We start from the raw sequence: 27,035 nt of genomic DNA on the forward strand, positions 1-27,035 counted from the left end.
GGAGAACATGTGACTGTACGTGTGTGTGTCTGTCTGACTCCCTACGGGAGAACATGTGACTGTACGTGTCTGTGTGTCTGACTCTCTACGGGAGAACATGTGACTGTACATGTGTGTGTCTGTCTGACTCCCTATGTGAGAACATGTGACTGTACGTGTCTGTGTGTCTGACTCCCTACGGGAGAACATGTGACTGTGCGTGTGTGTGTGTGTGTCTGACTCCCTTCGGGAGAACATGTGACTACGTGTGTGTGTGTCTGACTCCCTACGGGAGAACATGTGACTACGTGTGTGTGTGTCTGACTCCCTACGGGAGAACATGTGATTGTACGTATGTGTGTGTGTCTGACTCCCTGCGGGAGAACATGTGATTTTACGTGTGTGTGTGTGTGTGTCTGACTCCCTGCGGGAGAACATGTGATTGTACGTACGTGTGTGTGTGTGTCTGACTCCCTGCGGGAGAACATGTGATTGTACGTACGTGTGTGTGTGTGTGTCTGACTCCCTGCGGGAGAACATGTGATTGTACGTGTGTGTGTCTGACTCCCTGCGGGAGAACATGTGATTGTACGTACGTGTGTGTGTGTGTCTGACTCCCTGCGGGAGAACATGTGATTGTACGTGTGTGTGTCTGACTCCCTGCGGGAGAACATGTGATTGTACGTACGTGTGTGTCTGACTCCCTGCGGGAGAACATGTGATTGTACGTGTGTGTGTGTGTGTGTGTGTGTGTGTGTCTGGCTCCCTGCGGGAGAACATGTGATTGTACTTGTGTGTGTGTGTGTGTGTGTGTCTGACTCCCTTCGGGAGAACATGTGATTGTACGTACGTGTGTGTGTGTGTGTCTGACTCCCTGCGGGAGAACATGTGATTGTACGTACGTGTGTGTGTGTGTCTGACTCCCTGCGGGAGAACATGTGATTGTACGTACGTGTGTGTGTCTGACTCCCTGCGGGAGAACATGTGATTGTACGTACGTACGTGTGTGTGTGTGTGTCTGACTCCCTACGGGAGAACATGTGACTGCACGTGTCTGTGTGTCTGACTCCCTACGGGAGAACATGTGACTGTACATGTGTGTGTGCGTGTGTCTGTCTGACTTCCTATGTGAGAACATGTGACTGTACGTGTCTGTGTGTCTGACTCCCTAGGGGAGAACATGTGACTGTACGTGTGTGTGTCTGTCTGACTCCCTACGGGAGAACATGTGACTGTGCGTGTGTGTGTCTGACTCCCTACGGGAGAACATGTGACTACGTGTGTGTGTGTCTGACTCCCTACGGGAGAACATGTGACTACGTGTGTGTGTGTCTGACTCCCTACGGGAGAACATGTGATTGTACGTACGTGTGTGTGTGTGTGTCTGACTCCCTGCGGGAGAACATGTGATTGTACGTACGTGTGTGTGTGTGTGTGTGTCTGGCTCCCTGCGGGAGAACATGTGATTGTACGTACGTGTGTGTGTGTGTGTCTGACTCCCTGCGGGAGAACATGTGATTGTACGTGTGTGTGTGTGTGTGTCTGTCTGACTCCCTACGGGAGAACATGTGACTGTACGTGTGCGTGTGTCTGTGTGTCTGACTCCCTACGGGAGAACATGTGACTGCACGTGTCTGTGTGTCTGACTCCCTACGGGAGAACATGTGACTGTACATGTGTGTGTGCGTGTGTCTGTCTGACTCCCTATGTGAGAACATGTGACTGTACGTGTCTGTGTGTCTGACTCCCTACGGGAGAACATGTGACTGTACGTGTGTGTCTGTCTGACTCCCTACGGGAGAACATGTGACTGTGCGTGTGTGTGTGTGTCTGACTCCCTACGGGAGAACATGTGACTACGTGTGTGTGTGTCTGACTCCCTACGGGAGAACATGTGACTACATGTGTGTCTGACTCCCTACGGGAGAACATGTGATTGTACGTATGTGTGTGTGTCTGACTCCCTGCGGGAGAACATGTGATTGTACGTGTGTGTGTGTCTGACTCCCTGCGGGAGAACATGTGATTGTACGTACGTGTGTGTGTCTGTCTGACTCCCTGCGGGAGAACATGTGATTGTACGTACGTGTGTGTGTGTGTGTGTCTGACTCCCTGCGGGAGAACATGTGACTGTACATACGTGTGTGTGTGTGTCTGACTCCCTGCGGGAGAACATGTGATTGTACGTACGTGTGTGTGTGTGTGTCTGGCTCCCTGCGGGAGAACATGTGATTGTACGTGTGTGTGTGTGTGTGTGTCTGACTCCCTGCGGGAGAACATGTGATTGTACGTACGTGTGTGTGTGTGTGTGTGTGTCTGGCTCCCTGCGGGAGAACATGTGATTGTACGTACGTGTGTGTGTGTGTCTGACTCCCTGCGGGAGAACATGTGATTGTACGTACGTGTGTGTGTGTGTGTGTGTGTGTGTCTGGCTCCCTGCGGGAGAACATGTGATTGTACGTACGTGTGTGTGTGTGTCTGACTCCCTGCGGGAGAACATGTGATTGTACGTACGTGTGTGTGTGTGTCTGACTCCCTGCGGGAGAACATGTGATTGTACGTACGTGTGTGTGTGTGTGTGTGTGTCTGGCTCCCTGCGGGAGAACATGTGATTGTACGTACGTGTGTGTGTGTGTCTGACTCCCTGCGGGAGAACATGTGATTGTACGTGTGTGTGTGTGTGTGTGTGTGTGTGTGTCTGGCTCCCTGCGGGAGAACATGTGATTGTACGTACGTGTGTGTGTCTGACTCCTGCGGGAGAACATGTGATTGTACGTACGTGTGTGTGTGTGTGTGTCTGGCTCCCTGCGGGAGAACATGTGATTGTACGTGTGTGTGTGTGTATGTCTGACTCCCTGCGGGAGAACATGTGACTACATGTGTGTGTTCGGGATCTGACACTGACAAACGTGGATGTCGTAGAGTCCCGAGGGCAGCTACGACCTGAACTCCAACGACCCCGACCCCATGCCGCACCCCGACAGCGAGAGCGACAATCACCACGGCACACGCTGCGCCGGAGAGATCGCGGCCGTGCCCAACAACAGCTTCTGCGCAGTGGGCGTGGCGTACGGGTGCCGCATCGCAGGTGTGTGAGTCCTGAACCGTACAGTGGGAGGCGCTGGTACTGTCATTCCCACGCCCCGACCCGCCCCTGCGCCGCCACCACTCCCACCCCCCGCGCCGCCCCAACCTCCGCGCCACTCACACCACTCCCGCCCCCCCGCTCCCACCCCCGCGCCGCTCCAACCCCCGCGCCGCCTCCACCCCGCGATGCTCCCGCGCCGCCCCCCACCTCCACGCCACTCCCACCACTCCCGCCCCCGCTCCCACCCCCGCGCCACTCACACCACTCCTGCCCCCGCTCCCACCCCTGCGCCGCTCCCACCCCCGCCGCCGCCTCCACCCCGCGATGCTCCCGCGCCGCCCCCACCTCCACGCCACTCCCACCACTCCCGCCCCCGCTCCCACCCCCGCGCCACTCACACCACTCCTGCCCCCGCTCCCACCCCTGCGCCGCTCCCACCCCCGCGCCGCCTCCACCCCGCGATGCTCCCGCGCCGCCCCCCACCTCCACGCCACTCCCACCACTCCCGCCCCCGCTCCCACCCCGCGCCGCTCCCACCCCCGTGCCACTCCCACCCCCACGCTGCCCCCACTCCCACCCTTGCGCCGCCCCCACTCCCGCCTCAACTCCTGCCTCCACCTATGCGCCACTCTCACGCTGCTCCCGCGCCGCCCCCCACCCCTGCGCCGCTTCCACCCCGCAACGCTCCCACGTCCGCGCCGCCCCCGCTCCCACCTCCCTCTCTCCACTCCCACCCCGCGCCGCCCCCACTCCCACCCCCTCTCCACTCCCACCCGCGCCGCCCCTGCTCCTGCCCCCGCGCTGCTCCCACGCACGCACTGACGTGTTTGGTTTCCCTCAGGGATCCGTGTGCTTGACGGGCCGCTGACAGACAGCATGGAAGCCATCGCATTCAATAAGCACTATCAGATCAACGACATCTACAGCTGCAGGTGAGAAATTGTGTGTGTGTCTGTGTCTGTGGGGCAGTGTGTGTGTGTGTGTGTGGTGGTGGGGCAGTGTGTATGTGTGGTGGTGGGGGCAGTGTGTGTAGGGGGGCAGTGTGTGTAGGGGGGCAGTGTATGTGTGTAGGGGGGCAGTGTGTGTGTGTGGGGGGGGGCAGTGTGTGTGTGTGTGGGAGGACAGTGTGGGTGTGTTTCAGTGTGTGTGTGGGGGGGGTGCAGTGTGTGTGTGTGGGGGGGGGAGGAGGCTGTGAGTCTGTGTGTGTGTATGTGTGAGAGTCTGTGTGTGAGTCTCTGTGTGTGTGTGTGTGTGTGTGTGTGTGTGTCTCTGTGTCTCTGTGTCTCTGTGTCTCTGTGTGTGTATGGGGGGTTGTCAGTGTGTGTGTGTGTCTGTGTGCGTGTGTGTGTGCGTGTGAGAGTCTGCGTGTGGCAGAGAGTGTGTGTGTGTGTGTGTTGGGGGGGTGTCAGTGTGTATGTTGGGGGGGGTGTCAGTGTGTGTGTTTTGGGGGGGGGTCGGTGTGTGTGGGGTGTTGGGGGGGTCGGGGTGTGTGTGTGTGTGTGTGTATGGTCGGGTGTCTGTGTGTGTGTGGGGGGGGGGGTCAGGGTGTGTGTGTGTGGGGGGGGGGGGATCAGGGTGTGTGTGTGTGTGTGGGTCTGTGTGTGTATTGGGGGGGGGGTCGGTGGGTGTTGGGGGGGGGCGGTGTGGGTGTGTGTGTGGGTGTCTGTGTGGGTGTCTGTGTGTGTGTTTTCACCATTACTGCATTCTCTCTCTTCTCACAGTTGGGGACCTGATGATGATGGGAAAACAGTTGATGGACCCCACCAGCTTGGCAAGGTACTAACTACCCCCTGTCACCCTCCATTACCGCCCAACATAGCCTCCTGCCACCCCCAACATACCCCCCCCCAACATACCCTCCTGTCCCCCCCAACATACCCCTCTGTCACCCCCAAAATAGCCTCCTGCCACCCCCCAACATACCCCCCAACATACCCCCCTGTCACCCCCAACATACCCCCCCAACATAGCCTCCTGCCACCCCCAACATACCCCCCTGTCACCCCCAACATACCCCCCCAACATAGCCTCCTGCCACCCCCAACATAACCCCCCAACATACCCCCCTGTCACCCCCAACATACCCCCCCCAACATAGCCTCCTGCCACCCCCAACATAGCCTCCTGCCACCCCCAACATAGCCTCCTGCCACCCCCAACATACCCCCCTGTCACCCCCAACATATCCCCCCCAACATACCCCCCTGTCACCCCCAACATAGCCTCCTGCCACCCCCAACATAACCCCCCAACATACCCCCCCTGTCACCCCCAACATACCCCCCCAACATAGCCTCCTGCCACCTCCCCAACATACCCCCCCAACATACCCCCCTGTCACCCCCAACATACCCCCCCAACATAGCCTCCTGCCATCCCCCAACATACCCCCCCAACATAGCCTCCTGCCACCCCCAACATACCCCCCCAACATAGCCTCCTGCCACCCCCAACATACCCCCCCAACATAGCCTCCTGCTATCCCCCAACATACCCCCCCTAACATAGCCTCCTGCCACCCCCCAACATACCCCCCCTGTCAGCCCCCAACATACCCCCCCAACATAGCCTCCTGCCACCCCCAACATACCACCCCAACATAGCCTCCTGCCACCCCCAACATACCCCCCCCCCAACATAGCCTCCTGCCACCCCCAACATACCCCCCCCAACATACCCCCTGTCACCCCCAACATACCCCCCCAACATAGCCTCCTGTCACCCCCAACATAGCCTCCTGCCACCCCCAACATACCCTCCCAACATACCCCCCAGTCACCCCCAACATAGCCTCCTGCCACCCCCAACATACCCCCCCAACATAGCCTCCTGCCACCCCCAACATACACCCACAACATGCCCCCAACATAGCCCCCCAACATACCCCCCTGTCACCCCCAACATACCCCCCTTTCACCCCCAACATACCCCCCCAACATACCCCCCTGTCACCCCCAACATCCCCCCCAACATAGCCTCCTGCCACAGACAGAAGGGAGCTATGAGTCTGTCCCTCCCCCCGCAGGGTGACAGACAGAAGGGAGCTATGAGTCTGTCCCTCCTCCCGCAGGGTGACACGGTGACACAGACAGAAGGGAGCTATGAGTCTGTCCCTCCCCCCGCAGGGTGACACAGTGACACAGACAGAAGGGAGCTATGAGTCTGTCCCCCCCTATCCCCCCCCACAGGGGACACAGACAGAAGGGAGCTATGAGTCTGTCCCTCCCCCCCGCAGGGTGACACAGTGACACAGACAGAAGGGAGCTATGAGCCTGACCCTCCCCCCGCAGGGTGACACAGTGACACAGACAGAAGGGAGCTATGAGTCTGTCCCTCACTTCCGCAGGGTGACACAGTGACACAGACAGAAGGGAGCTATGAGCCTGACCCTCCCCCCGCAGGGTGACACAGTGACACAGACAGAAAGGAGCTATGAGTCTGTCCCTCCCCCCGCAGGGTGACACAGTGACACAGACAGAAGGGAGCTATGAGTCTGTCCCTCCCCCCCGCAGGGTGACACAGACAGAAGGGAGCTATGAGTCTGTCCCTCCCCCTGCAGGGTGACACAGACAGAAGGGAGCTATGAGTCTGTCCCTCCCCCCGCAGGGTGACACAGACAGAAGGGAGCCATGAGTCTGTCCCTCCCCCCGCAGGGTGACACAGTGACACAGACAGAAGGGAGCTATGAGTCTGTCCCTCCCCCCCATAGGGTGACAGTGACACAGACAGAAGGGAGCTGTGAGTCTGTCACTCCCCCCCGCAGGGTGACACAGTGACACAGATGTATAGGCCCCAGTGCTACTTTCAATATGACAAATTATTTAATACATTAATATGTATTTTATCTATATTATTTCTTCATAAATATGGTTATTTAGTGCAATACTTTGGGCACAATATGTGCAGCCTGTGCCCACGCAGTAGTATAGGATATATCTCTCTCTCTCTCACCGCGCTCCCCTCGCTCGCCAGGCCGCGCTCCAGCACGGGGTGATAGCCGGACGCAGGGGCTTTGGGCAGTATATTTGTGGTTGCCAGCGGCAACGGAGGCCAATACCACGATAACTACGATGGATACGCAAACTCCATCTACACGGTCACTATAGGTAAGTGTGCAAGTTATTACACGGGGACTATAGGTAAGTGTGCAAGTTATTACACGGGGACTATAGGTAAGTGTGCACGTTATTACACGGTCACTATAGGTAAGTGTGCGCGTTATTACACGGGGGACTATAGGTAAGTGTGCGCGTTATTACACAGGGACTATAGGTAAGTGTGCGCGTTATTACACGGGGACTATAGGTAAGTGTGCGCGTTATTACACGGGGACTATAGGTAAGTGTGCAAGTTATTACACGGTCACTATAGGTAAGTGTGCGCGTTATTACACGGGGACTATAGGTAAGTGTGCGCGTTATTACACAGGGACTATAGGTAAGTGTGCGCGTTATTACACAGGGACTATAGGTAAGTGTGCGCGTTATTACACGGTCACTATAGGTAAGTGTGCGCGTTATTACACGGGGACTATAGGTAAGTGTGCGCGTTATTACACGGGGACCATAGGTAAGTGTGCGCGTTATTACACTGGGCCTATAGGTAAGTGTGCGCGTTATTACACGGGGACTATAGGTAAGTGTGCGCGTTATTACACAGGGACTATAGGTAAGTGTGCGCGTTATTACACGGGGGCTATAGCTAAGTGTGCGCGTTATTACACAGGGACTATAGGTAAGTGTGCGCGTTATTACACGGGGACTATAGGTAAGTGTGCGCGTTATTACACGGGGACTATAGGTAAGTGTGCAAGTTATTACACGGTCACTATAGGTAAGTGTGCGTGTTATTACACGGGGGACTATAGGTAAGTGTGCGCGTTATTACACAGGGACTATAGGTAAGTGCGCGTTATTACACAGGGAATATAGGTAAGTGTGCGCGTTATTACACGGTCACTATAGGTAAGTGTGCGCGTTATTACACGGGGACTATAGGTAAGTGTGCGCGTTATTACACGGGGACCATAGGTAAGTGTGCGCGTTATTACACTGGGCCTATAGGTAAGTGTGCGCGTTATTACACGGGGACTAAAGGAAGTGTGCACGTTATTACAAACGGACTATAGGTAAGTGTGCGTGTTCTCGCACTGTCACTATAGGTAAGTGTGCACGTTATTACACGGTCACTATAGGTAAGTGTGCACGTTATTACCTGGGAACTATAGGTAAGTGTGCGCGTTATTACACGGGGACTATAGGTAAGTGTGCGTGTTATTACACGGTCACTATAGGTAAGTGTGCAAGTTATTACCTGGGGACTATAGGTAAGTGTGCGCGTTATTACACGGTCACTATAGGTAAGTGTGCGCGTTATTACACGGGGACTATATGTAAGTGTGCAAGTTTTTACACGGGGACTATAGGTAAGTGTGCGCGTTATTACACGGGGACTATATGTAAGTGTGCAAGTTTTTACACGGGGACTATAGGTAAGTGTGCGCGTTATTACACGGGGACTATAGGTAAGTGTGCGCGTTATTACACGGGGACTATAGGTAAGTGTGCGCGTTATTACACGGGGACTATAGGTAAGTGTGCGCGTTATTACACGGGGACTATAAGTAAGTGTGCAAGTTATTATACGGGGACTATAGGTAAGTGTGCAAGTTATTACACGGGGACTATAGGTAAGTGTGCGCGTTATTACACAGGGACTATAGGTAAGTGTGCGCGTTATTACACGGTCACTATAGGTAAGTGCGCTCTATTACACAGGGACCATGGCGTATCTATAGCCCGTGCTCCCTTCAGAGATGCGGGGGGAGATGGTATTCGGTGGCGGGCCCCCGGCGCTAAACAGGAGAATAAGCCGGCAGAGGAATCAGCAGCTGTTACACAGCACAGCAGGGGAGGAGCATGCTCGGGCAGCAGGGGAGGAGCATGCTCGGGCAGCAGTGGAGGAGCATGCTCGGGCAGCAGGGGAGGAGCATGCTCGGGCAGCAGGGGAGGAGCATACTCGGGCAGCAGTGGAGGAGCATGCTCGGGCAGCAGGGGAGGAGCATGCTCGGGCAGCAGGGGAGGAGCGCGCTCGGGCAGCAGGGAGGAGCACGCTCGGGCAGCAGGGGAGGAGCACGCTCGGGCAGCAGGGGAGGAGCACGCTCGGGCAGCAGGGGAGGAGCACGCTCGGGCAGCAGGGGAGGAGCACGCTCGGGCAGCAGGGGAGGAGCACGCTCGGGCAGCAGGGGAGGAGCACGCTCGGGCAGCAGGGGAGGAGCGCGCTCGGGCAGCAGGGGAGGAGCGCGCTCGGGCAGCAGGGGAGGAGCGCGCTCGGGCAGCAGGGGAGGAGCATGCTCGGGCAGCAGGGGAGGAGCATGCTCGGGCAGCAGGGGAGGAGCCACGCTCGGGCAGCAGGGGAGGAGCGCGCTCGGGCAGCAGGGGAGGAGCGTGCTCGGGCAGCAGGGGAGGAGCACACGTGGACAGCAGGGGAGGAGCACACGTGGACAGCAGGGGAGGAGCGCGCTCTAGCAGCAGCACAGCAGGGGAGAAGCGTGCTCTAGCAGCAGCACAGCAGGGGAGGTGCGCGCTCTAGCAGCAGCACAGCAGGGGAGGTGCGCGCTCTAGCAGCAGGGCAGCAGGGGAGGAGCGCGCTCTAGCAGCAGGACAGCAGGGGAGGAGCGCGCTCTAGCAGCAGGGCAGCGGGAGGAGCGCGCTCTAGCAGCAGGACAGCAGGGGAGGAGCGCGCTCTAGCAGCAGGGCAGGTGCGCGCTCTAGCAGCAGCACAGCAGGGGAGGTGCGCGCTCTAGCAGCAGGGCAGGTGCGCGCTCTAGCAGCAGCACAGCAGGGGAGGTGCGCGCTCTAGCAGCAGCACAGCAGGGGAGGTGCGCGCTCTAGCAGCAGCACAGCAGGGGAGGTGCGCGCTCTAGCAGCAGGGCAGCAGGGGAGGAGCGCGCTCTAGCAGCAGGACACAGGCAGTAAGAAATACTTCCGGCTCAGACCACCAGAGGGCGCTCCTCCGCTGCCGCCCTGCTCTGCCTGTGTAACAGCTGTTGATTCCTGTGCCGGCTTAGGCGTGTAATGTAGTCCTCGCTGCTGCGCGTGCGGGCGCCCGGCATTGCGCGAGCACGTGATGTGCGCGGTTAGTTGTTACGGCGCAAGCGGTGACGCGCGTGGTTAGGGGGCTTGATTGACGTCACAGCGTTAGGCCGCGCTGTGATTGGTTCGCGGCATGGCTGCAGCGCGAAAATACAATTTGATTGTCTTTTCCCTGGCCTGCCGCGCCACCGCTCCCGGCCGCGCGCGCGTCTGAAGTATAGCAACTGCAGGCTCATACCCTGCGATTATAATTAACACCAACGCGCGCTGAGTCCCCGGTAATCACGGCGGCGCGCGCCACACTTCACAGCACAGCCCTCTGTGGGGCAGGCCGCCGTGTATGTGTGTGGGCGCACATAGCGCTGTGACGCATGCGCTGCCAGGGAAGACAAGAATTTTGTCTTCCTGTGCCACGACGCGAGGCGGCGCGCAGCCAATGGCAGGGCAGATTTGCCCCGTCATGGCCCCCGCCCCCCTACGCTCCCCTGGAGCTCCCTACGGACCGCCGATCGCGGTTGTAGTCGCGGCCCCATGGGTAAGTGCACTGGGGTATTACGCGGCCCCAGTGGGTTAGTGGGCCTGGTTATTACGTGGTTCGTGGGTAAGTACGCCTGGTTATTACGTGGCTCGTGGGTAAGTACGCCTGGTTATTACGTGGCTCGTGGGTAAGTACGCCTGGTTATTACACGGTCCCATGGGTAAGCGCGACTGGTTATTACACGGTCCTGTGGGTAAGCGCGCTGGTTATTACACGGTCCTGTGGGTAAGCTCGCCTGGTTATTACACGGTCCCGTGGGTAAGCGCGCTGGATTATTACGCAGCCCCAGTGGGTAAGCGCGCCTGATTATTACGCAGTCCCGTGGGTAAGCGCGCTGGGTTATACGCCCCCTCTATTAAGTGCGCGCAGTTATTACACTCCCTGGGTTACTGACTGCGCCCTCTCATCCCCTCACTTTTCAGGCGCCGTTAATGAGGTCGGTAAAATGCCGTTCTACGCGGAGGAGTGCGCGTCAATGCTCGCGGTCACCTTCAGCAGCGGCGACAGGATGATGAGAAGTATTGTGAGTAACACGGTGAATCTCACTGGGGGGGGCACATGGGTGCTGGGGGGCACGGGGCAGCTCACAGGAGATCCTTCCATGGGCCAAGACGGGTATAACCGCTGATTGTGTGGTACTGGCTGTCACCGCCGCCCCTTCCTGTACAACCCCACATCCTGCCGCCCCTTCCTATACACCCCCACACCCCGCTGCCCCTCCCCGTACACCCCCACATCCCGCCGCCCCTTCCTATACACCCCCACATCCTGCCGCCCCTCCCCGTACACCCCCACATCCCGCCGCCCCTTCCTATACACCCCCACATCCTGCCGCCCCTCCCCGTACACCCCCACATCCCGCCGCCCCTCCCTGTACAACCCCACATCCTGCCGCCCCTCCCCGTACACCCCCACATCCCGCCGCCCCTTCCTATACACCCCCACACCCCGCCGCCCCTCCCTGTACACCCCCACACCCCGCCGCCCCTCCCCGTACACCCCGCCGCCCCTCCCCGTACACCCCCACATCCCGCCACCCCTTCCTATACACCCCCACATCCTGCCGCCCCTTCCTATACACCCCCACACCCCGCCGCCCCTCCCCGTACACCCCTACACCCCGCCGCCCCTCCCCATACACCCCCACACCCCGCCGCCCCTCCCCGTACACCCCCACATCCCGCCGCCCCTTCCTATACACCCCCACATCCTGCCGCCCCTTCCTATACACCCCCACACCCCGCCGCCCCTCCCCGTACACCCCCACACCCCGCCGCCCCTCCCCGTACACCCCCACATCCATCCCGCCGCCCCTTCCTATACACCCCCACATCCTGCCGCCCCTTCCTATACACCCCCACACCCCGCCGCCCCTCCCCGTACACCCCCACACCCCGCCGCCCCTCCCCGTACACCCCCACATCCATCCCGCCGCCCCTTCCTATACACCCCCACATCCTGCCGCCCCTTCCTATACACCCCCACACCCCGCCGCCCCTCCCCGTACACCCCCACACCCCGCTGCCCCTCCCCGTACACCCCCACACCCCGCCGCCCCTACACCCCTCCGCCCCTCCATGTACGCCCCCACATCCCGCCGCCCCTCCCCGTACACCCCCACACCCCGCCGCCCCTCCCCGTACACCCCCACACCCCGCCGCCCATCCCCGTACACCCCCACACCCCGCCGCCCGTCCCCGTACACCCCCACGCCCCGCCGCCCCTCCCCGTACACCCCCACACCCCGCCACCCGTCCCCGTACACCCCCGCCGCCCGTCCCCGTACACCCCCACGCCCCGCCGCCCCTCCCCGTACACCCCCACACCCCGCCACCCGTCCCCGTACACCCCCGCCGCCCGTCCCCGTACACCCCCACACCCCGCCGCCCGTCCCCGTACACCCCCACGCCCCGCCGCCCCTCCCCGTACACCCCCACACCCCGCCGCCCGTCCCCGTACACCCCCACACCCCGCCGCCCGTCCCCGTACACCCCCACATCCCGCTGCCCATACATGTATTGAACGTGCTCTCTTCTTATCACCTGTCTGCACTCAGGTCACCTCCGATTGGGACCTGCAGAAGGGGACAGGGTGCACAGAGGGTCACACCGGGACGTCAGCGGCCGCCCCCATTGCGGCGGGGATGATCGCTCTGATGCTGCAGGTCCGGCCATGCCTGACCTGGAGAGACGTCCAGCATATCATAGTCTTTACAGCCACCAAGGTATGAGGGGAGCAGGTGATATGACATGGTGGGGGGACCACACAGGTGCCGTTAGCAGGAAGATCGTGTGATTATATACTGTACACGGAGAGCCCTGTGCTGTGTCTCCGATTCATAATTACTGCTGCTACATTGTCATTAAAAGAGCCAGGTGTCCGTTCTCACGCTCTCCCTCGGTCCGATGGCCGTGTCTCTCCCTCGGTACGATGGCCGTGTCTCTCCCTCGGTACGATGGCCGTGTCTCTCCCTCGGTACGATGGCCGTGTCTCTCCCTCCGTACGATGGCCGTGTCTCTCCCTCGGTACGATGGCCGTGTCTCTCCCGCGGTCCGATGGCCGTGTCTCTCCCTCGGTACGATGGCCGTGTCTCTCCCTCGGTACGATGGCCGTGTCTCTCCCTCGGTACGATGGCCGTGTCTCTCCCTCGGTACGATGGCCATGTCTCTCCCTCGGTACGATGGCCGTGTCTCTCCCTCGGTACGATGGCCGTGTCTCTCCCGCGGTCCGATGGCCGTGTCTCTCCCTCGGTACGATGGCCGTGTCTCTCCCTCGGTACGATGGCCGTGTCTCTCCCTCGGTACGATGGCCGTGTCTCTCCCTCGGTACGATGGCCGTGTCTCTCCCTCGGTACGATGGCCGTGTCTCTCCCTCGGTACGATGGCCGTGTCTCTCCCTCGGTACGATGGCCGTGTCTCTCCCTCGGTACGATGGCCGTGTCTCTCCCTCGGTACGATGGCCGTGTCTCTCCCTCGGTACGATGGTCGTGTCTCTCCCTCGGTACGATGGCCGTCTCTCCCTCGGTACGATGGCCGTGTCTCTCCCTCCGTACGATGGCCGTGTCTCTCCCTCCGTACGATGGCCGTGTCTCTCCCTCGGTACGATGGCCGTGTCTCTCCCTCGGTCCGATGGCCGTGTCTCTCCCTCGGTACGATGGCGGTGTCTCTCCCTCGGTACGATGGCCGTGTCTCTCCCTCGGTACGATGGCCGTGTCTCTCCCTCGGTACGATGGCCGTGTCTCTCCCTCGGTACGATGGCCGTGTCTCTCCCGCGGTACGATGGCCGTGTCTCTCCCTCGGTACGATGGCCGTGTCTCTCCCTCGGTACGATGGCCGTGTCTCTCCCTCGGTACGATGGCCGTGTCTCTCCCTCGGTACGATGGCCGTGTCTCTCCCTCGGTACGATGGCCGTGTCTCTCCCTCGGTACGATGGCCGTGTCTCTCCCTCGGTACGATGGCCGTGTCTCTCCCTCGGTACGATGGCCGTGTCTCTCCCTCGGTACGATGGCCGTGTCTCTCCCTCGGTACGATGGCCGTGTCTCTCCCTCGGTACGATGGCCGTGTCTCTCCCTCGGTACGATGGCCGTGTCTCTCCCTCCGTACGATGGCCGTGTCTCTCCCTCCGTACGATGGCCGTGTCTCTCCCTCCGTACGATGGCCGTGTCTCTCCCTCGGTACGATGGCCGTGTCTCTCCCTCGGTACGATGGCCGTGTCTCTCCCTCCGTACGATGGCCGTGTCTCTCCCTCGGTACGATGGCCGTGTCTCTCCCTCGGTACGATGGCCGTGTCTCTCCCTCGGTACGATGGCCGTGTCTCTCCCTCGGTACGATGGCCGTGTCTCTCCCTCGGTACGATGGCCGTGTCTCTCCCTCCGTACGATGGCCGTGTCTCTCCCTCGGTACGATGGCCGTGTCTCTCCCTCCGTACGATGGCCGTGTCTCTCCCTCCGTACGATGGCCGTGTCTCTCCCTCGGTACGATGGCCGTGTCTCTCCCTCGGTACGATGGCCGTGTCTCTCCCTCGGTACGATGGCCGTGTCTCTCCCTCGGTACGATGGCCGTGTCTCTCCCTCGGTACGATGGCCGTGTCTCTCCCTCGGTACGATGGCCGTGTCTCTCCCTCGGTACGATGGCCGTGTCTCTCCCTCGGTACGATGGCCGTGTCTCTCCCTCGGTACGATGGCCGTGTCTCTCCCTCGGTACGATGGCCGTGTCTCTCCCTCGGTACGATGGCCGTGTCTCTCCCTCGGTACGATGGCCGTGTCTCTCCCTCGGTACGATGGCCGTGTCTCTCCCTCGGTACGATGGCCGTGTCTCTCCCTCGGTACGATGGCCGTGTCTCTCCCTCGGTACGATGGCCGTGTCTCTCCCTCGGTACGATGGCCGTGTCTCTCCCTCGGTACGATGGCCGTGTCTCTCCCTCGGTACGATGGCCGTGTCTCTCCCTCGGTACGATGGCCGTGTCTCTCCCTCGGTACGATGGCCGTGTCTCTCCCTCGGTACGATGGCCGTGTCTCTCCCTCGGTACGATGGCCGTGTCTCTCCCGCGGTACGATGGCCGTGTCTCTCCCTCGGTACGATGGCCGTGTCTCTCCCTCGGTCCGATGGCCGTGTCTCTCCCGCGGTCCGATGGCCGTGTCTCTCCCTCGGTACGATGGCCGTGTCTCTCCCTCGGTACGATGGCCGTGTCTCTCCCTCGGTACGATGGCCGTGTCTCTCCCTCGGTACGATGGCCGTGTCTCTCCCTCGGTACGATGGCCGTGTCTCTCCCTCGGTACGATGGCCGTGTCTCTCCCTCGGTACGATGGCCGTGTCTCTCCCTCGGTACGATGGCCGTGTCTCTCCCTCGGTCCGATGGCCGTGTCTCTCCCTCGGTACGATGGCCGTGTCTCTCCCTCGGTACGATGGCCGTGTCTCTCCCTCGGTACGATGGCCGTGTCTCTCCCTCGGTACGATGGCCGTGTCTCTCCCTCGGTACGATGGCCGTGTCTCTCCCTCGGTACGATGGCCGTGTCTCTCCCTCGGTACGATGGCCGTGTCTCTCCCTCGGTACGATGGCCGTGTCTCTCCCTCGGTACGATGGCCGTGTCTCTCCCTCGGTACGATGGCCGTGTCTCTCCCTCGGTACGATGGCCGTGTCTCTCCCTCGGTACGATGGCCGTGTCTCTCCCTCGGTACGATGGCCGTGTCTCTCCCTCGGTACGATGGCCGTGTCTCTCCCTCGGTACGATGGCCGTGTCTCTCCCTCGGTACGATGGCCGTGTCTCTCCCTCGGTACGATGGCCGTGTCTCTCCCTCGGTACGATGGCCGTGTCTCTCCCTCGGTACGATGGCCGTGTCTCTCCCTCGGTACGATGGCCGTGTCTCTCCCTCGGTACGATGGCCGTGTCTCTCCCTCGGTACGATGGCCGTGTCTCTCCCTCGGTACGATGGCCGTGTCTCTCCCTCGGTACGATGGCCGTGTCTCTCCCTCGGTACGATGGCCGTGTCTCTCCCTCGGTACGATGGCCGTGTCTCTCCCTCGGTACGATGGCCGTGTCTCTCCCTCGGTACGATGGCCGTGTCTCTCCCTCGGTACGATGGCCGTGTCTCTCCCTCGGTACGATGGCCGTGTCTCTCCCTCGGTACGATGGCCGTGTCTCTCCCTCGGTACGATGGCCGTGTCTCTCCCTCGGTACGATGGCCGTGTCTCTCCCTCGGTACGATGGCCGTGTCTCTCCCGCGGTACGATGGCCGTGTCTCTCCCTCGGTACGATGGCCGTGTCTCTCCCTCGGTCCGATGGCCGTGTCTCTCCCGCGGTCCGATGGCCGTGTCTCTCCCTCGGTACGATGGCCGTGTCTCTCCCTCGGTACGATGGCCGTGTCTCTCCCTCGGTACGATGGCCGTGTCTCTCCCTCGGTACGATGGCCGTGTCTCTCCCTCGGTACGATGGCCGTGTCTCTCCCTCGGTACGATGGCCGTGTCTCTCCCTCGGTACGATGGCCGTGTCTCTCCCTCGGTACGATGGCCGTGTCTCTCCCTCGGTACGATGGCCGTGTCTCTCCCTCGGTACGATGGCCGTGTCTCTCCCGCGGTCCGATGGCCGTGTCTCTCCCGTCGGTACGATGGCCGTGTCTCTCCCTCGGTACGATGGCCGTGTCTCTCCCTCGGTACGATGGCCGTGTCTCTCCCTCGGTACGATGGCCGTGTCTCTCCCTCGGTACGATGGCCGTGTCTCTCCCTCGGTACGATGGCCGTGTCTCTCCCTCGGTACGATGGCCGTGTCTCTCCCTCGGTACGATGGCCGTGTCTCTCCCTCGGTACGATGGCCGTGTCTCTCCCTCGGTACGATGGCCGTGTCTCTCCCTCGGTACGATGGCCGTGTCTCTCCCTCGGTACGATGGCCGTGTCTCTCCCTCGGTACGATGGCCGTGTCTCTCCCTCGGTACGATGGCCGTGTCTCTCCCTCGGTACGATGGCCGTGTCTCTCCCTCGGTACGATGGCCGTGTCTCTCCCTCGGTACGATGGCCGTGTCTCTCCCTCGGTACGATGGCCGTGTCTCTCCCTCGGTACGATGGCCGTGTCTCTCCCTCGGTACGATGGCCGTGTCTCTCCCTCGGTACGATGGCCGTGTCTCTCCCTCGGTACGATGGCCGTGTCTCTCCCTCGGTACGATGGCCGTGTCTCTCCCTCGGTACGATGGCCGTGTCTCTCCCTCCGTACGATGGCCGTGTCTCTCCCTCGGTACGATGGCCGTGTCTCTCCCTCCGTACGATGGCCGTGTCTCTCCCTCCGTACGATGGCCGTGTCTCTCCCTCCGTACGATGGCCGTGTCTCTCCCTCCGTACGATGGCCGTGTCTCTCCCTCCGTACGATGGCCGTGTCTCTCCCTCGGTACGATGGCCGTGTCTCTCCCTCGGTACGATGGCCGTGTCTCTCCCTCGGTACGATGGCCGTGTCTCTCCCTCGGTACGATGGCCGTGTCTCTCCCTCGGTACGATGGCCGTGTCTCTCCCTCGGTACGGTGGCCGTGTCTCTCCCTCCGTACGATGGCCGTGTCTCTCCCTCCGTACGATGGCCGTGTCTCTCCCTCCGTACGATGGCCGTGTCTCTCCCTCGGTACGATGGCCGTGTCTCTCCCTCGGTACGATGGTCGTGTCTCTCCCTCCGTACGATGGCCGTGTCTCTCCCTCCGTACGATGGCCGTGTCTCTCCCTCGGTACGATGGCCGTGTCTCTCCCTCCGTACGATGGCCGTGTCTCTCCCTCGGTACGATGGCCGTGTCTCTCCCTCGGTACGATGGCCGTGTCTCTCCCTCGGTACGATGGCCGTGTCTCTCCCTCGGTACGATGGCCGTGTCTCTCCCTCGGTACGATGGCCGTGTCTCTCCCTCGGTACGATGGCCGTGTCTCTCCCTCGGTACGATGGCCGTGTCTCTCCCTCGGTACGATGGCCGTGTCTCTCCCGCGGTCCGATGGCCGTGTCTCTCCCTCGGTACGATGGCCGTGTCTCTCCCTCGGTACGATGGCCGTGTCTCTCCCTCGGTACGATGGCCGTGTCTCTCCCTCGGTACGATGGCCGTGTCTCTCCCTCGGTACGATGGCCGTGTCTCTCCCTCGGTACGATGGCCGTGTCTCTCCCTCGGTACGATGGCCGTGTCTCTCCCTCGGTACGATGGCCGTGTCTCTCCCTCGGTACGATGGCCGTGTCTCTCCCTCGGTACGATGGCCGTGTCTCTCCTTCGGTACGATGGCCGTGTCTCTCCCTCCGTACGATGGCCGTGTCTCTCCCTCGGTACGATGGCCGTGTCTCTCCCTCGGTACGATGGCCGTGTCTCTCCCTCGGTACGATGGCCGTGTCTCTCCCTCGGTCCGGTGGCCGTGTGTCTCACTTCTCCCTCCTCCGCAGTACGAGGACCATCACGCTGCCTGGGAGACCAATGGTGCTGGTTTCAGTCATAGTCACCAGCACGGCTTTGGTCTGCTGAACGCCTGGCGCCTCACTAATGCAGCCAAGGTGAGTGCATGCCTCAGCACCGATAACCCGTATACCGGGATACGGACCGGTAACCCGTATACCGTGACACGGACCGGTAACCCGTATACCGCCACACGGACCGATGACCCGTTTACCGCCACACGGACCGATGACCCGTATACCGCCACACGGACCGATAACCCGTATACCGCCACACGGACCGATAACCTGTATACCGCCACACGGACCGATGACCCGTATACCGCCACACGGACCGATGACCCGTATACCGCCACATGGACCGATAACCTGTATACCGCCACACGGACCGATGACCCGTATACCGTGACACGGACCGATGACCCGTATACCGCCACACGGGCCGATAACCTGTATACCGCCACACGGACCGATGACCCGTATACCGCCACATGGACCGATAACCTGTATACCGCCACACGGACCGATGACCCGTATACCGTGACACGGACCGATGACCCGTATACCGCCACACGGACCGATAAGCCATATACCGCCACACGGACCGATGACCCGTATACCGTGACACAGACCGATGACCCGTATACCGCCACACGGTCAGGCACCGATAGGATGCAGAGTTTGTAGCTCTCCCTGTCTCCTTGCGTGTAGATCTGGGAATCCGTTCCATACTTGGCCTCGTATCTCAGTCCCGTGTTTAAAGAGAACAGGAAGGTCCCGCTATTCCCCAGCAGGCTGGAACTGAACTGGAACGGTGAGAACACGTCACATACATGTGTACCGCTTCTTGTCGGCTATTCCAGCACTCACTGCACTGTCACTGCAACCCAGCACTCACTGCACTTTCACTGCAACCCAGCACTCACTGCACTGTCACTGCAACCCAGCACTCACTGCACTGTCACTGCAACCCAGCACTCACTGCACTGTCACTGCAACCCAGCACTCACTGCACTGTCACTGCAACCCAGCACTCACTGCACTGTCACTGCAACCCAGCACTCACTGCACTGTCACTGCAACCCAGCACTCACTGCACTGTCACTGCAACCCAGCACTCACTGCACTGTCACTGCAACCCAGCACTCACTGCACTGTCACTGCAACCCAGCACTCACTGCACTGTCACTGCAATCCAGCACTCACTGCACTGTCACTGCAACCCAGCACTCACTGCACTGTCACTGCAACCCAGCACTCACTGCACTGTCACTGCAACCCAGCACTCACTGCACTATCACTGCAACCCAGCACTCACTGCACTGTCACTGCAATCCAGCACTCACTGCACTGTCACTGCAACCCAGCACTCACTGCACTGTCACTGCAATCCAGCACTCACTGCACTGCCACTGCAATCCAGCACTCACTGCACTGTCACTGCAATCCAGCACTCACTGCACTGCCACTGCAATCCAGCACTCACTGCACTGCCACTGCAATCCAGCACTCACTGCACTGTCACTGCAACTCAGCACTCACTGCACTGTCACTGCAATCCAGCACTCACTGCACTGCCACTGCAATCCAGCACTCAGTGCACTGTCACTGCAACTCAGCACTCACTGCACTGTCACTGCAATCCAGCACTCACTGCACTGCCACTGCAATCCAGCACTCCCTGCACTGTCACTGCAATCCAGCACTCACTGCACTGCCACTGCAATCCAGCACTCAATGCACTGTCACTGCAACTCAGCACTCACTGCACTGTCACTGCAATCCAGCACTCACTGCACTGCCACTGCAATCCAGCACTCCCTGCACTGTCACTGCAACTCAGCACTCACTGCACTGTCACTACAACTCAGCACTCACTGCACTGTCACTGCAACCCAGCACGTCGTCCACTGATATTCCTCCCCCTGAGACCCCCCTCACCACACGCGGTGTTCCTCCCCCTGAGACCCCCCTCACTACACTCGGTGTTCCTCCCCCTGAGACCCTCCTCACTACACGCAGTGTTCCTCCCCCTGAGACCCTCCTCACTACACGCAGTGTTCCTCCCCATGAGACCCTCCTCACTACACGCGTGTTCCTCCCCCTGAGACCCTCCTCACTACACGCGTGTTCCTCCCCCTGAGACCCTCCTCACTACACGCAGTGTTCCTCCCCCTGAGACCCCCCTCACTACACGCAGTGTTCCTCCCCCTCAGACCCTCCTCACTACACGCAGTGTTCCTCCCCCTGAGACCCTCCTCACTACACGCGTGTTCCTCCCCCTGCGACCCTCCTCACTACACGCGTGTTCCTCCCCCTGAGACCCTCCTCACTACACGCAGTGTTCCTCCCCCTGAGACCCTCCTCACTACACGCAGTGTTCCTCCCCATGAGACCCTCCTCACTACACGCGTGTTCCTCCCCCTGAGACCCTCCTCACTACACGCGTGTTCCTCCCCCTGAGACCCTCCTCACTACACGCAGTGTTCCTCCCCCTGAGACCCCCCTCACTACACGCAGTGTTCCTCCCCCTCAGACCCTCCTCACTACACGCTGTGTTCCTCCCCCTGAGACCCTCCTCACTACACGCGTGTTCCTCCCCCTGCGACCCTCCTCACTACACGCGTGTTCCTCCCCCTGAGACCCTCCTCACTACACGCAGTGTTCCTCCCCCTGAGACCCTCCTCACTAAACGCGTGTTCCTCCCCCTGAGACCCTCCTCACTACACGCGGTGTTCCTCCCCCTGAGACCGCCCTCACTACACGCGGTGTTCCTCCCCCTGAGACCCCCCTCACTACACGCGGTGTTCCTCCACCTGAGACCCTCCTCACTACACGCGGTGTTCCTCCCCCTGAGACCCCCCTCACTACACGCGGTGTTCCTCCCCCTGAGACCCCCCTCACTACACGCGGTGTTCCTCCCCCTGAGACCCTCCTCACTACACGCGTGTCCCTCCCCCTGAGACCCCCCTTACTACACGCGGTGTTCCTCCCCCTGAGACCCTCCTCACTACACGCGGTGTTCCTCCCCCTGAGACCCTCCTCACTACACGCGGTGTTCCTCCCCCTGAGACCCCCCTCACTACACGTGTGTCCCTCCCCCTGAGACCCCCCTCACTACACGCGTGTCCCTCCCCCTGAGACCCCCTCACTACACGCGGTGTTCCTCCCCCTGAGACCCCCTCACTACACGCGGTGTTCCTCCCCCTGAGACCCCCTCACTACACGCGGTGTTCCTCCCCCTCAGACCCCCCTCACTACACGCGGTGTTCCTCCCCCTGAGACCCTCCTCACTACACGCGGTGTTCCTCCCCCTGAGACCCCCCTCACTACACGCGTGTCCCTCCCCCTGAGACCCCCTCACTACACGCGGTGTTCCTCCCCCTGAGACCCCCTCACTACACGCGGTGTTCCTCCCCCTGAGACCCCCTCACTACTCGCGGTGTTCCTCCCCCTCAGACCCCCCTCACTACACGCGGTGTTCCTCCCCCTGAGACCCCCCTCACTACACGCGGTGTTCCTCCCCCTGAGACCCTCCTCACTACACGTGTGTCCCTCCCCCTGAGACCCCCCTCACTACACGCGGTGTTCCTCCCCCTGAGACCCTCCTCACTACACGCGGTGTTCCTCCCCCTGAAACCCCCCTCACTACACGCGGTGTTCCTCCCCCTGAGACCCCCCTCACTACACGCGGTGTTCCTCCCCTTGAGACCCCCCTCACTACACGCGGTGTTCCTCCCTCTGAGACCCCCCTCACTACACGCGGTGTTCCTCCCCCTGAGACCCCCCCCCCTCACCACACGCAGTGTTCCTCCCACTGAGACCCCCCTCACCACACGCGGTGTTCCTCCCCCTGAGACCCCCCTCACCACACGCGGTGTTCCTCCCCCTGAGACCCTCCTCACCACACGCGGTGTTCCTCCCCCTGAGACCCCCCTCACTACACGCGTGTCCCTCCCCCTGAGACCCCCCCTCACTACACGCAGTGTTCCTCCCCCTGAGACCCCCCTCACTACACGCGGTGTTCCTCCCCCTGAGACCCTCCTCACTACACGCGTGTTCCTCCCCCTGAGACCCTCCTCACTACACGCGGTGTTCTCCCCCTGAGACCCCCTCACTACACGCGTGTCCCTCCCCCTGAGACCCCCCTCACTACACGCGGTGTTCCTCCCCCTGAGACCCCCCTCACTACACGCGGTGTTCCTCCCCCTGAGACCCCCCTCACTACACGCGGTGTTCCTCCCCCTGAGACCCCCTCACTACACTTGGTGTTCCTCCCCCTGAGACCCTCCTCACTACACGCAGTGTTCCTCCCCCTGAGACCCTCCTCACTACACGCAGTGTTCCTCCCCATGAGACCCTCCTCACTACACGCGTGTTCCTCCCCCTGAGACCCTCCTCACTACACGCGTGTTCCTCCCCTGAGACCCTCCTCACTTCACGCAGTGTTCCTCCCCCTGAGACCCCCCTCACTACACGCGTGTTCCTCCCCCTGAGACCCTCCTCACTACACGCAGTGTTCCTCCCCCTGAGACCCTCCTCACTACACGCGTGTTCCTCCCCCTGAGACCCTCCTCACTACACGCGTGTTCCTCCCCCTGAGACCCTCCTCACTACACGCAGTGTTCCTCCCCCTGAGACCCTCCTCACTACACGCGTGTTCCTCCCCCTGAGACCCTCCTCACTACACGCGGTGTTCCTCCCCCTGAGACCGCCCTCACTACACGCAGTGTTCCTCCCCCTGAGACCCCCCTCACTACACGTAGTGTTCCTCCCCCTGAGACCCTCCTCACTACACGCGGTGTTCCTCCCCCTGAGATCCTCCTCACTACACGCGGTGTTCCTCCCCCTGAGACCCCCCTCACTACACGCGGTGTTCCTCCCCCTGAGACCCTCCTCACTACACGCGGTGTTCCTCCCCCTGAGATCCTCCTCACTACACGCGGTGTTCCTCCCCCTGAGACCCCCCTCACTACACGCGGTGTTCCTCCCCCTGAGACCCTCCTCACTACACGCGGTGTTCCTCCCCCTGAGACCCCCCTCACTACACGCGGTGTTCCTCCCCCTGAGACCCTCCTCACTACACGCGTGTCCCTCCCCCTGAGACCCCCCTCACTACACGCAGTGTTCCTCCCCCTGAGACCCTCCTCACTACACGCAGTGTTCCTCCCCCTGAGACCCTCCTCACTACACCTGTGTTCCTCCCCCTGAGATCCTCCTCACTACACGCGTGTTCCTCCCCCTGAGACCCCCCTCACTACACGCGGTGTTCCTCCCCCTGAGATCCTCCTCACTACACGCGGTGTTCCTCCCCCTGAGACCCTCCTCACTACACGCGTGTCCCTCCCCCTGAGACCCCCCTCACTACACGCGGTGTTCCTCCCCCTGAGACCCTCCTCACTACACGCGTGTCCCTCCCCCTGAGACCCTCCTCACTACACGCGTGTCCCTCCCCCTGAGACCCCCCTCACTACACGCGGTGTTCCTCCCCCTGAGACCCTCCTCACTACACGCGTGTCCCTCCCCCTGAGACCCTCCTCACTACACGCGTGTCCCTCCCCCTGAGACCCCCCTCACTACACGCGGTGTTCCTCCGCCTGAGACCCCCCTCACTACACGCGGTGTTCTTCCCTATGTGACTTGGTGCGAACACTTCCTTTCCTGGCACCTTTCTGCAACATGCAAGAGTGAAGCATGTTTCAGGGAGAGAGAAGAGCTAGAATAGGAGCTCGTTCTCTGACGCTGGAGGGGGCCCGGCTCAGGGGAAATGTGAGGCAGTACTCCTTCATAGAAGGAGTGGTGGGTACATGGAATAGTCTCCCAGCAGAGGTGGTAGGGGCAAATACAGTAAGGGAATTCAAACATGCTGGGGACATAAGGTTATCCTAAATCTGTAAGAAAGCCCCAAGGACACGGACAGATTAGGGGGGGAGATTAGGGGGAGATTAGGGGGGCAGATTGCTTCTTATCAAATTGTGTTTATATACCAGGAGTGGCCAACGCCAGTCCTCAAGGACCACAAACAGGCTAGGTTTTCAGGATATCCCTGCTTCAGCACAGGCGGCTCAATCAGTGTCTCAGTCAGAATGACCTGTGCTGAAGCAGGGATATCCCTAAAACCTCTCCTGTTGGCCGCCCCTGCTTTATACCATCACGTTCCTTTCTCGCTGTGATTGGATCAGGGTGATTGGATCCGGGTGATTGGATCCGGGTGATTAGATTAGGGGAGATATTAAGGTGATTCGATCAGGGTGAGAGATTAAGGTGATTAGATCAGGGTGAGAGATTAAGGTGATTAGATCAGGGTGAGAGATTAAGGTGATTAGATCAGGGTGTGTAGAGATTAAGGTGATTAGATCAGGGTGAAAGATTAAGGTGATTAGATCAGGGTGCGAGATTAAGGTGATTAGATCAGGGTGAGAGATTAAGGTGATTAGATCAGGGTGAGAGATTAAGGTGATTAGATCAGGGTGCGAGATTAAGGTGATTAGATCAGGGTGAGAGATTAAGGTGATTAGATCAGGGTGCGAGATTAAGGTGATTAGATCAGGGTGAGATATTAAGGTGATTAGATCAGGGTGAGAGATTAAGGTGATTAGATCAGGGTGAGAGATTAAGGTGATTAGATCAGGGTGAGAGATTAAGGTGATTAGATCAGGGTGAGAGATTAAGGTGATTAGATCAGGGTGAGAGATTAAGGTGATTAGATCAGGGTGAGAGATTAAGGTGATTAGATCAGGGTGAGAGATTAAGGTGATTAGATCAGGGTGCGAGATTAAGGTGATTAGATCAGGGTGCGAGATTAAGGTGATTAGATCAGGGTGAGCGATTAAGGTGATTAGATCAGGGTGCGAGATTAAGGTGATTAGATCAGGGTGCGATATTAAGGTGATTAGATCAGGGTGCGAGATTAAGGTGATTAGATCAGGGTGCGATATTAAGGTGATTAGATCAGGGTGCGAGATTAAGGTGATTAGATCAGGGTGAGAGATTAAGGTGATTAGATCAGGGTGCGAGATTAAGGTGATTAGATCAGGGTGCGATATTAAGGTGATTAGATCAGGGTGCGAGATTAAGGTGATTAGATCAGGGTGAGAGATTAAGGTGATTAGATCAGGGTGCGAGATTAAGGTGATTAGATTAGGGTGAGAGATTAAGGTGATTAGATCAGGGTGCGAGATTAAGGTGATTAGATCAGGGTGAGAGATTACGGTGATTAGATCAGGGTGAGAGATTAAGGTGATTAGATCAGGGTGAGAGATTAAGGTGATTAGATCAGGGTGCGATATTAAGGTGATTAGATCAGGGTGCGAGATTAAGGTGATTAGATCAGGGTGCGAGATTAAGGTGATTAGATCAGGGTGCGAGATTAAGGTGATTAGATCAGGGTGCGAGATTAAGGTGATTAGATCAGGGTGCGATATTAAGGTGATTAGATCAGGGTGAGAGATTAAGGTGATTAGATCAGGGTGCGAGATTAAGGTGATTAGATCAGGGTGCGAGATTAAGGTGATTAGATCAGGGTGCGAGATTAAGGTGATTAGATCAGGTTGAGAGATTAAGGTGATTAGATCAGGGTGAGAGATTAAGGTGATTAGATCAGGGTGAGAGATTAAGGTGATTAGATCAGGGTGAGAGATTAAGGTGATTAGATCAGGGTGAGAGATTAAGGTGATTAGATCAGGGTGAGAGATTAAGGTGATTAGATCACGAGATTAGACGGGGATTACATCCGGGTGAGAGATTAGATACCTGTTGAACGGTTTCTTTTGTGATAATTTTGTTTCAAACACACAGAATAATGTGGGAACCAGTTTTCCGGGTGTTTTTAATATGGCCGCCATTGTGATCCGCCCGAACCTGTGCAGTGATTGCCGGGAGGGGTGTAACTGCCCCGGGATTTATCCGTTTGCATTTTGCAATGTCCTTTAAAAAGCAAAAGCCTTTTAAACGCATTGTCACAAACATTAACCCCTTCAGGGTGAGAACTGCCCACAACACCCCGCACAGCACGCACGGCTGGGAACTCAGGGGTTAAAATGAGTGGATAAAGTGTTGCTTGCCTAAGTGCTTTGGGGTATTGTAGAGACAGGATAAGCTGTGTATGTGGGGGTCCGCTCTGGCACGCACCTTCCCTGGGGCACCTGCCAAGCATCCCGTGGGCTCTCTCTCGCTCTCTCTCTCTTTCTGTCTCTGTCCTTCTTAGTAATGTTTACTAATCTTCCCTGCTTCTGACTTGGCTGGTGATATATGGGGAAGGGAGAGGGGAGAGGGGAAGGGAGAGGGGAAGGGAGAGGGGAAGAGAAGAGAGAGAGAGGGAAAGAGAAGAGAGAGAGGGAAAGAGAAGAGAGAGAGGGAAAGAGAAGAGAGAGAGGGAGAGAGAGAGAGAGGGAAGGAAGAGAGAGAGGGGAAGAGAAGAGAGAGAGGGGAAGAAAAGAA

At 59.5% G+C, this 27,035-nt stretch overlaps 1 protein-coding gene across 1 annotated transcript in view; it reads left to right on the plus strand.

Annotated features, from left to right (window-relative positions):
- The window catches only part of PCSK7 (proprotein convertase subtilisin/kexin type 7), a 53,227-nt gene that overhangs the window by 13,533 nt on the left and 12,659 nt on the right, over positions 1-27,035 (plus strand). Inside the window, 9 exon segments of the mRNA XM_075581693.1 lie at positions 2,902-3,067; positions 3,909-3,999; positions 4,789-4,843; positions 7,040-7,081; positions 7,083-7,173; positions 11,122-11,222; positions 12,756-12,923; positions 18,588-18,695; positions 19,308-19,410. Coding sequence (XP_075437808.1) covers positions 2,902-3,067; positions 3,909-3,999; positions 4,789-4,843; positions 7,040-7,081; positions 7,083-7,173; positions 11,122-11,222; positions 12,756-12,923; positions 18,588-18,695; positions 19,308-19,410 — 925 coding nt within the window.

The sequence above is a fragment of the Ascaphus truei genome, unplaced genomic scaffold (genome assembly GCF_040206685.1).
Source record: "Ascaphus truei isolate aAscTru1 unplaced genomic scaffold, aAscTru1.hap1 HAP1_SCAFFOLD_1486, whole genome shotgun sequence".
In the NCBI taxonomy this organism is placed as follows: Eukaryota; Metazoa; Chordata; class Amphibia; order Anura; family Ascaphidae; genus Ascaphus; species Ascaphus truei.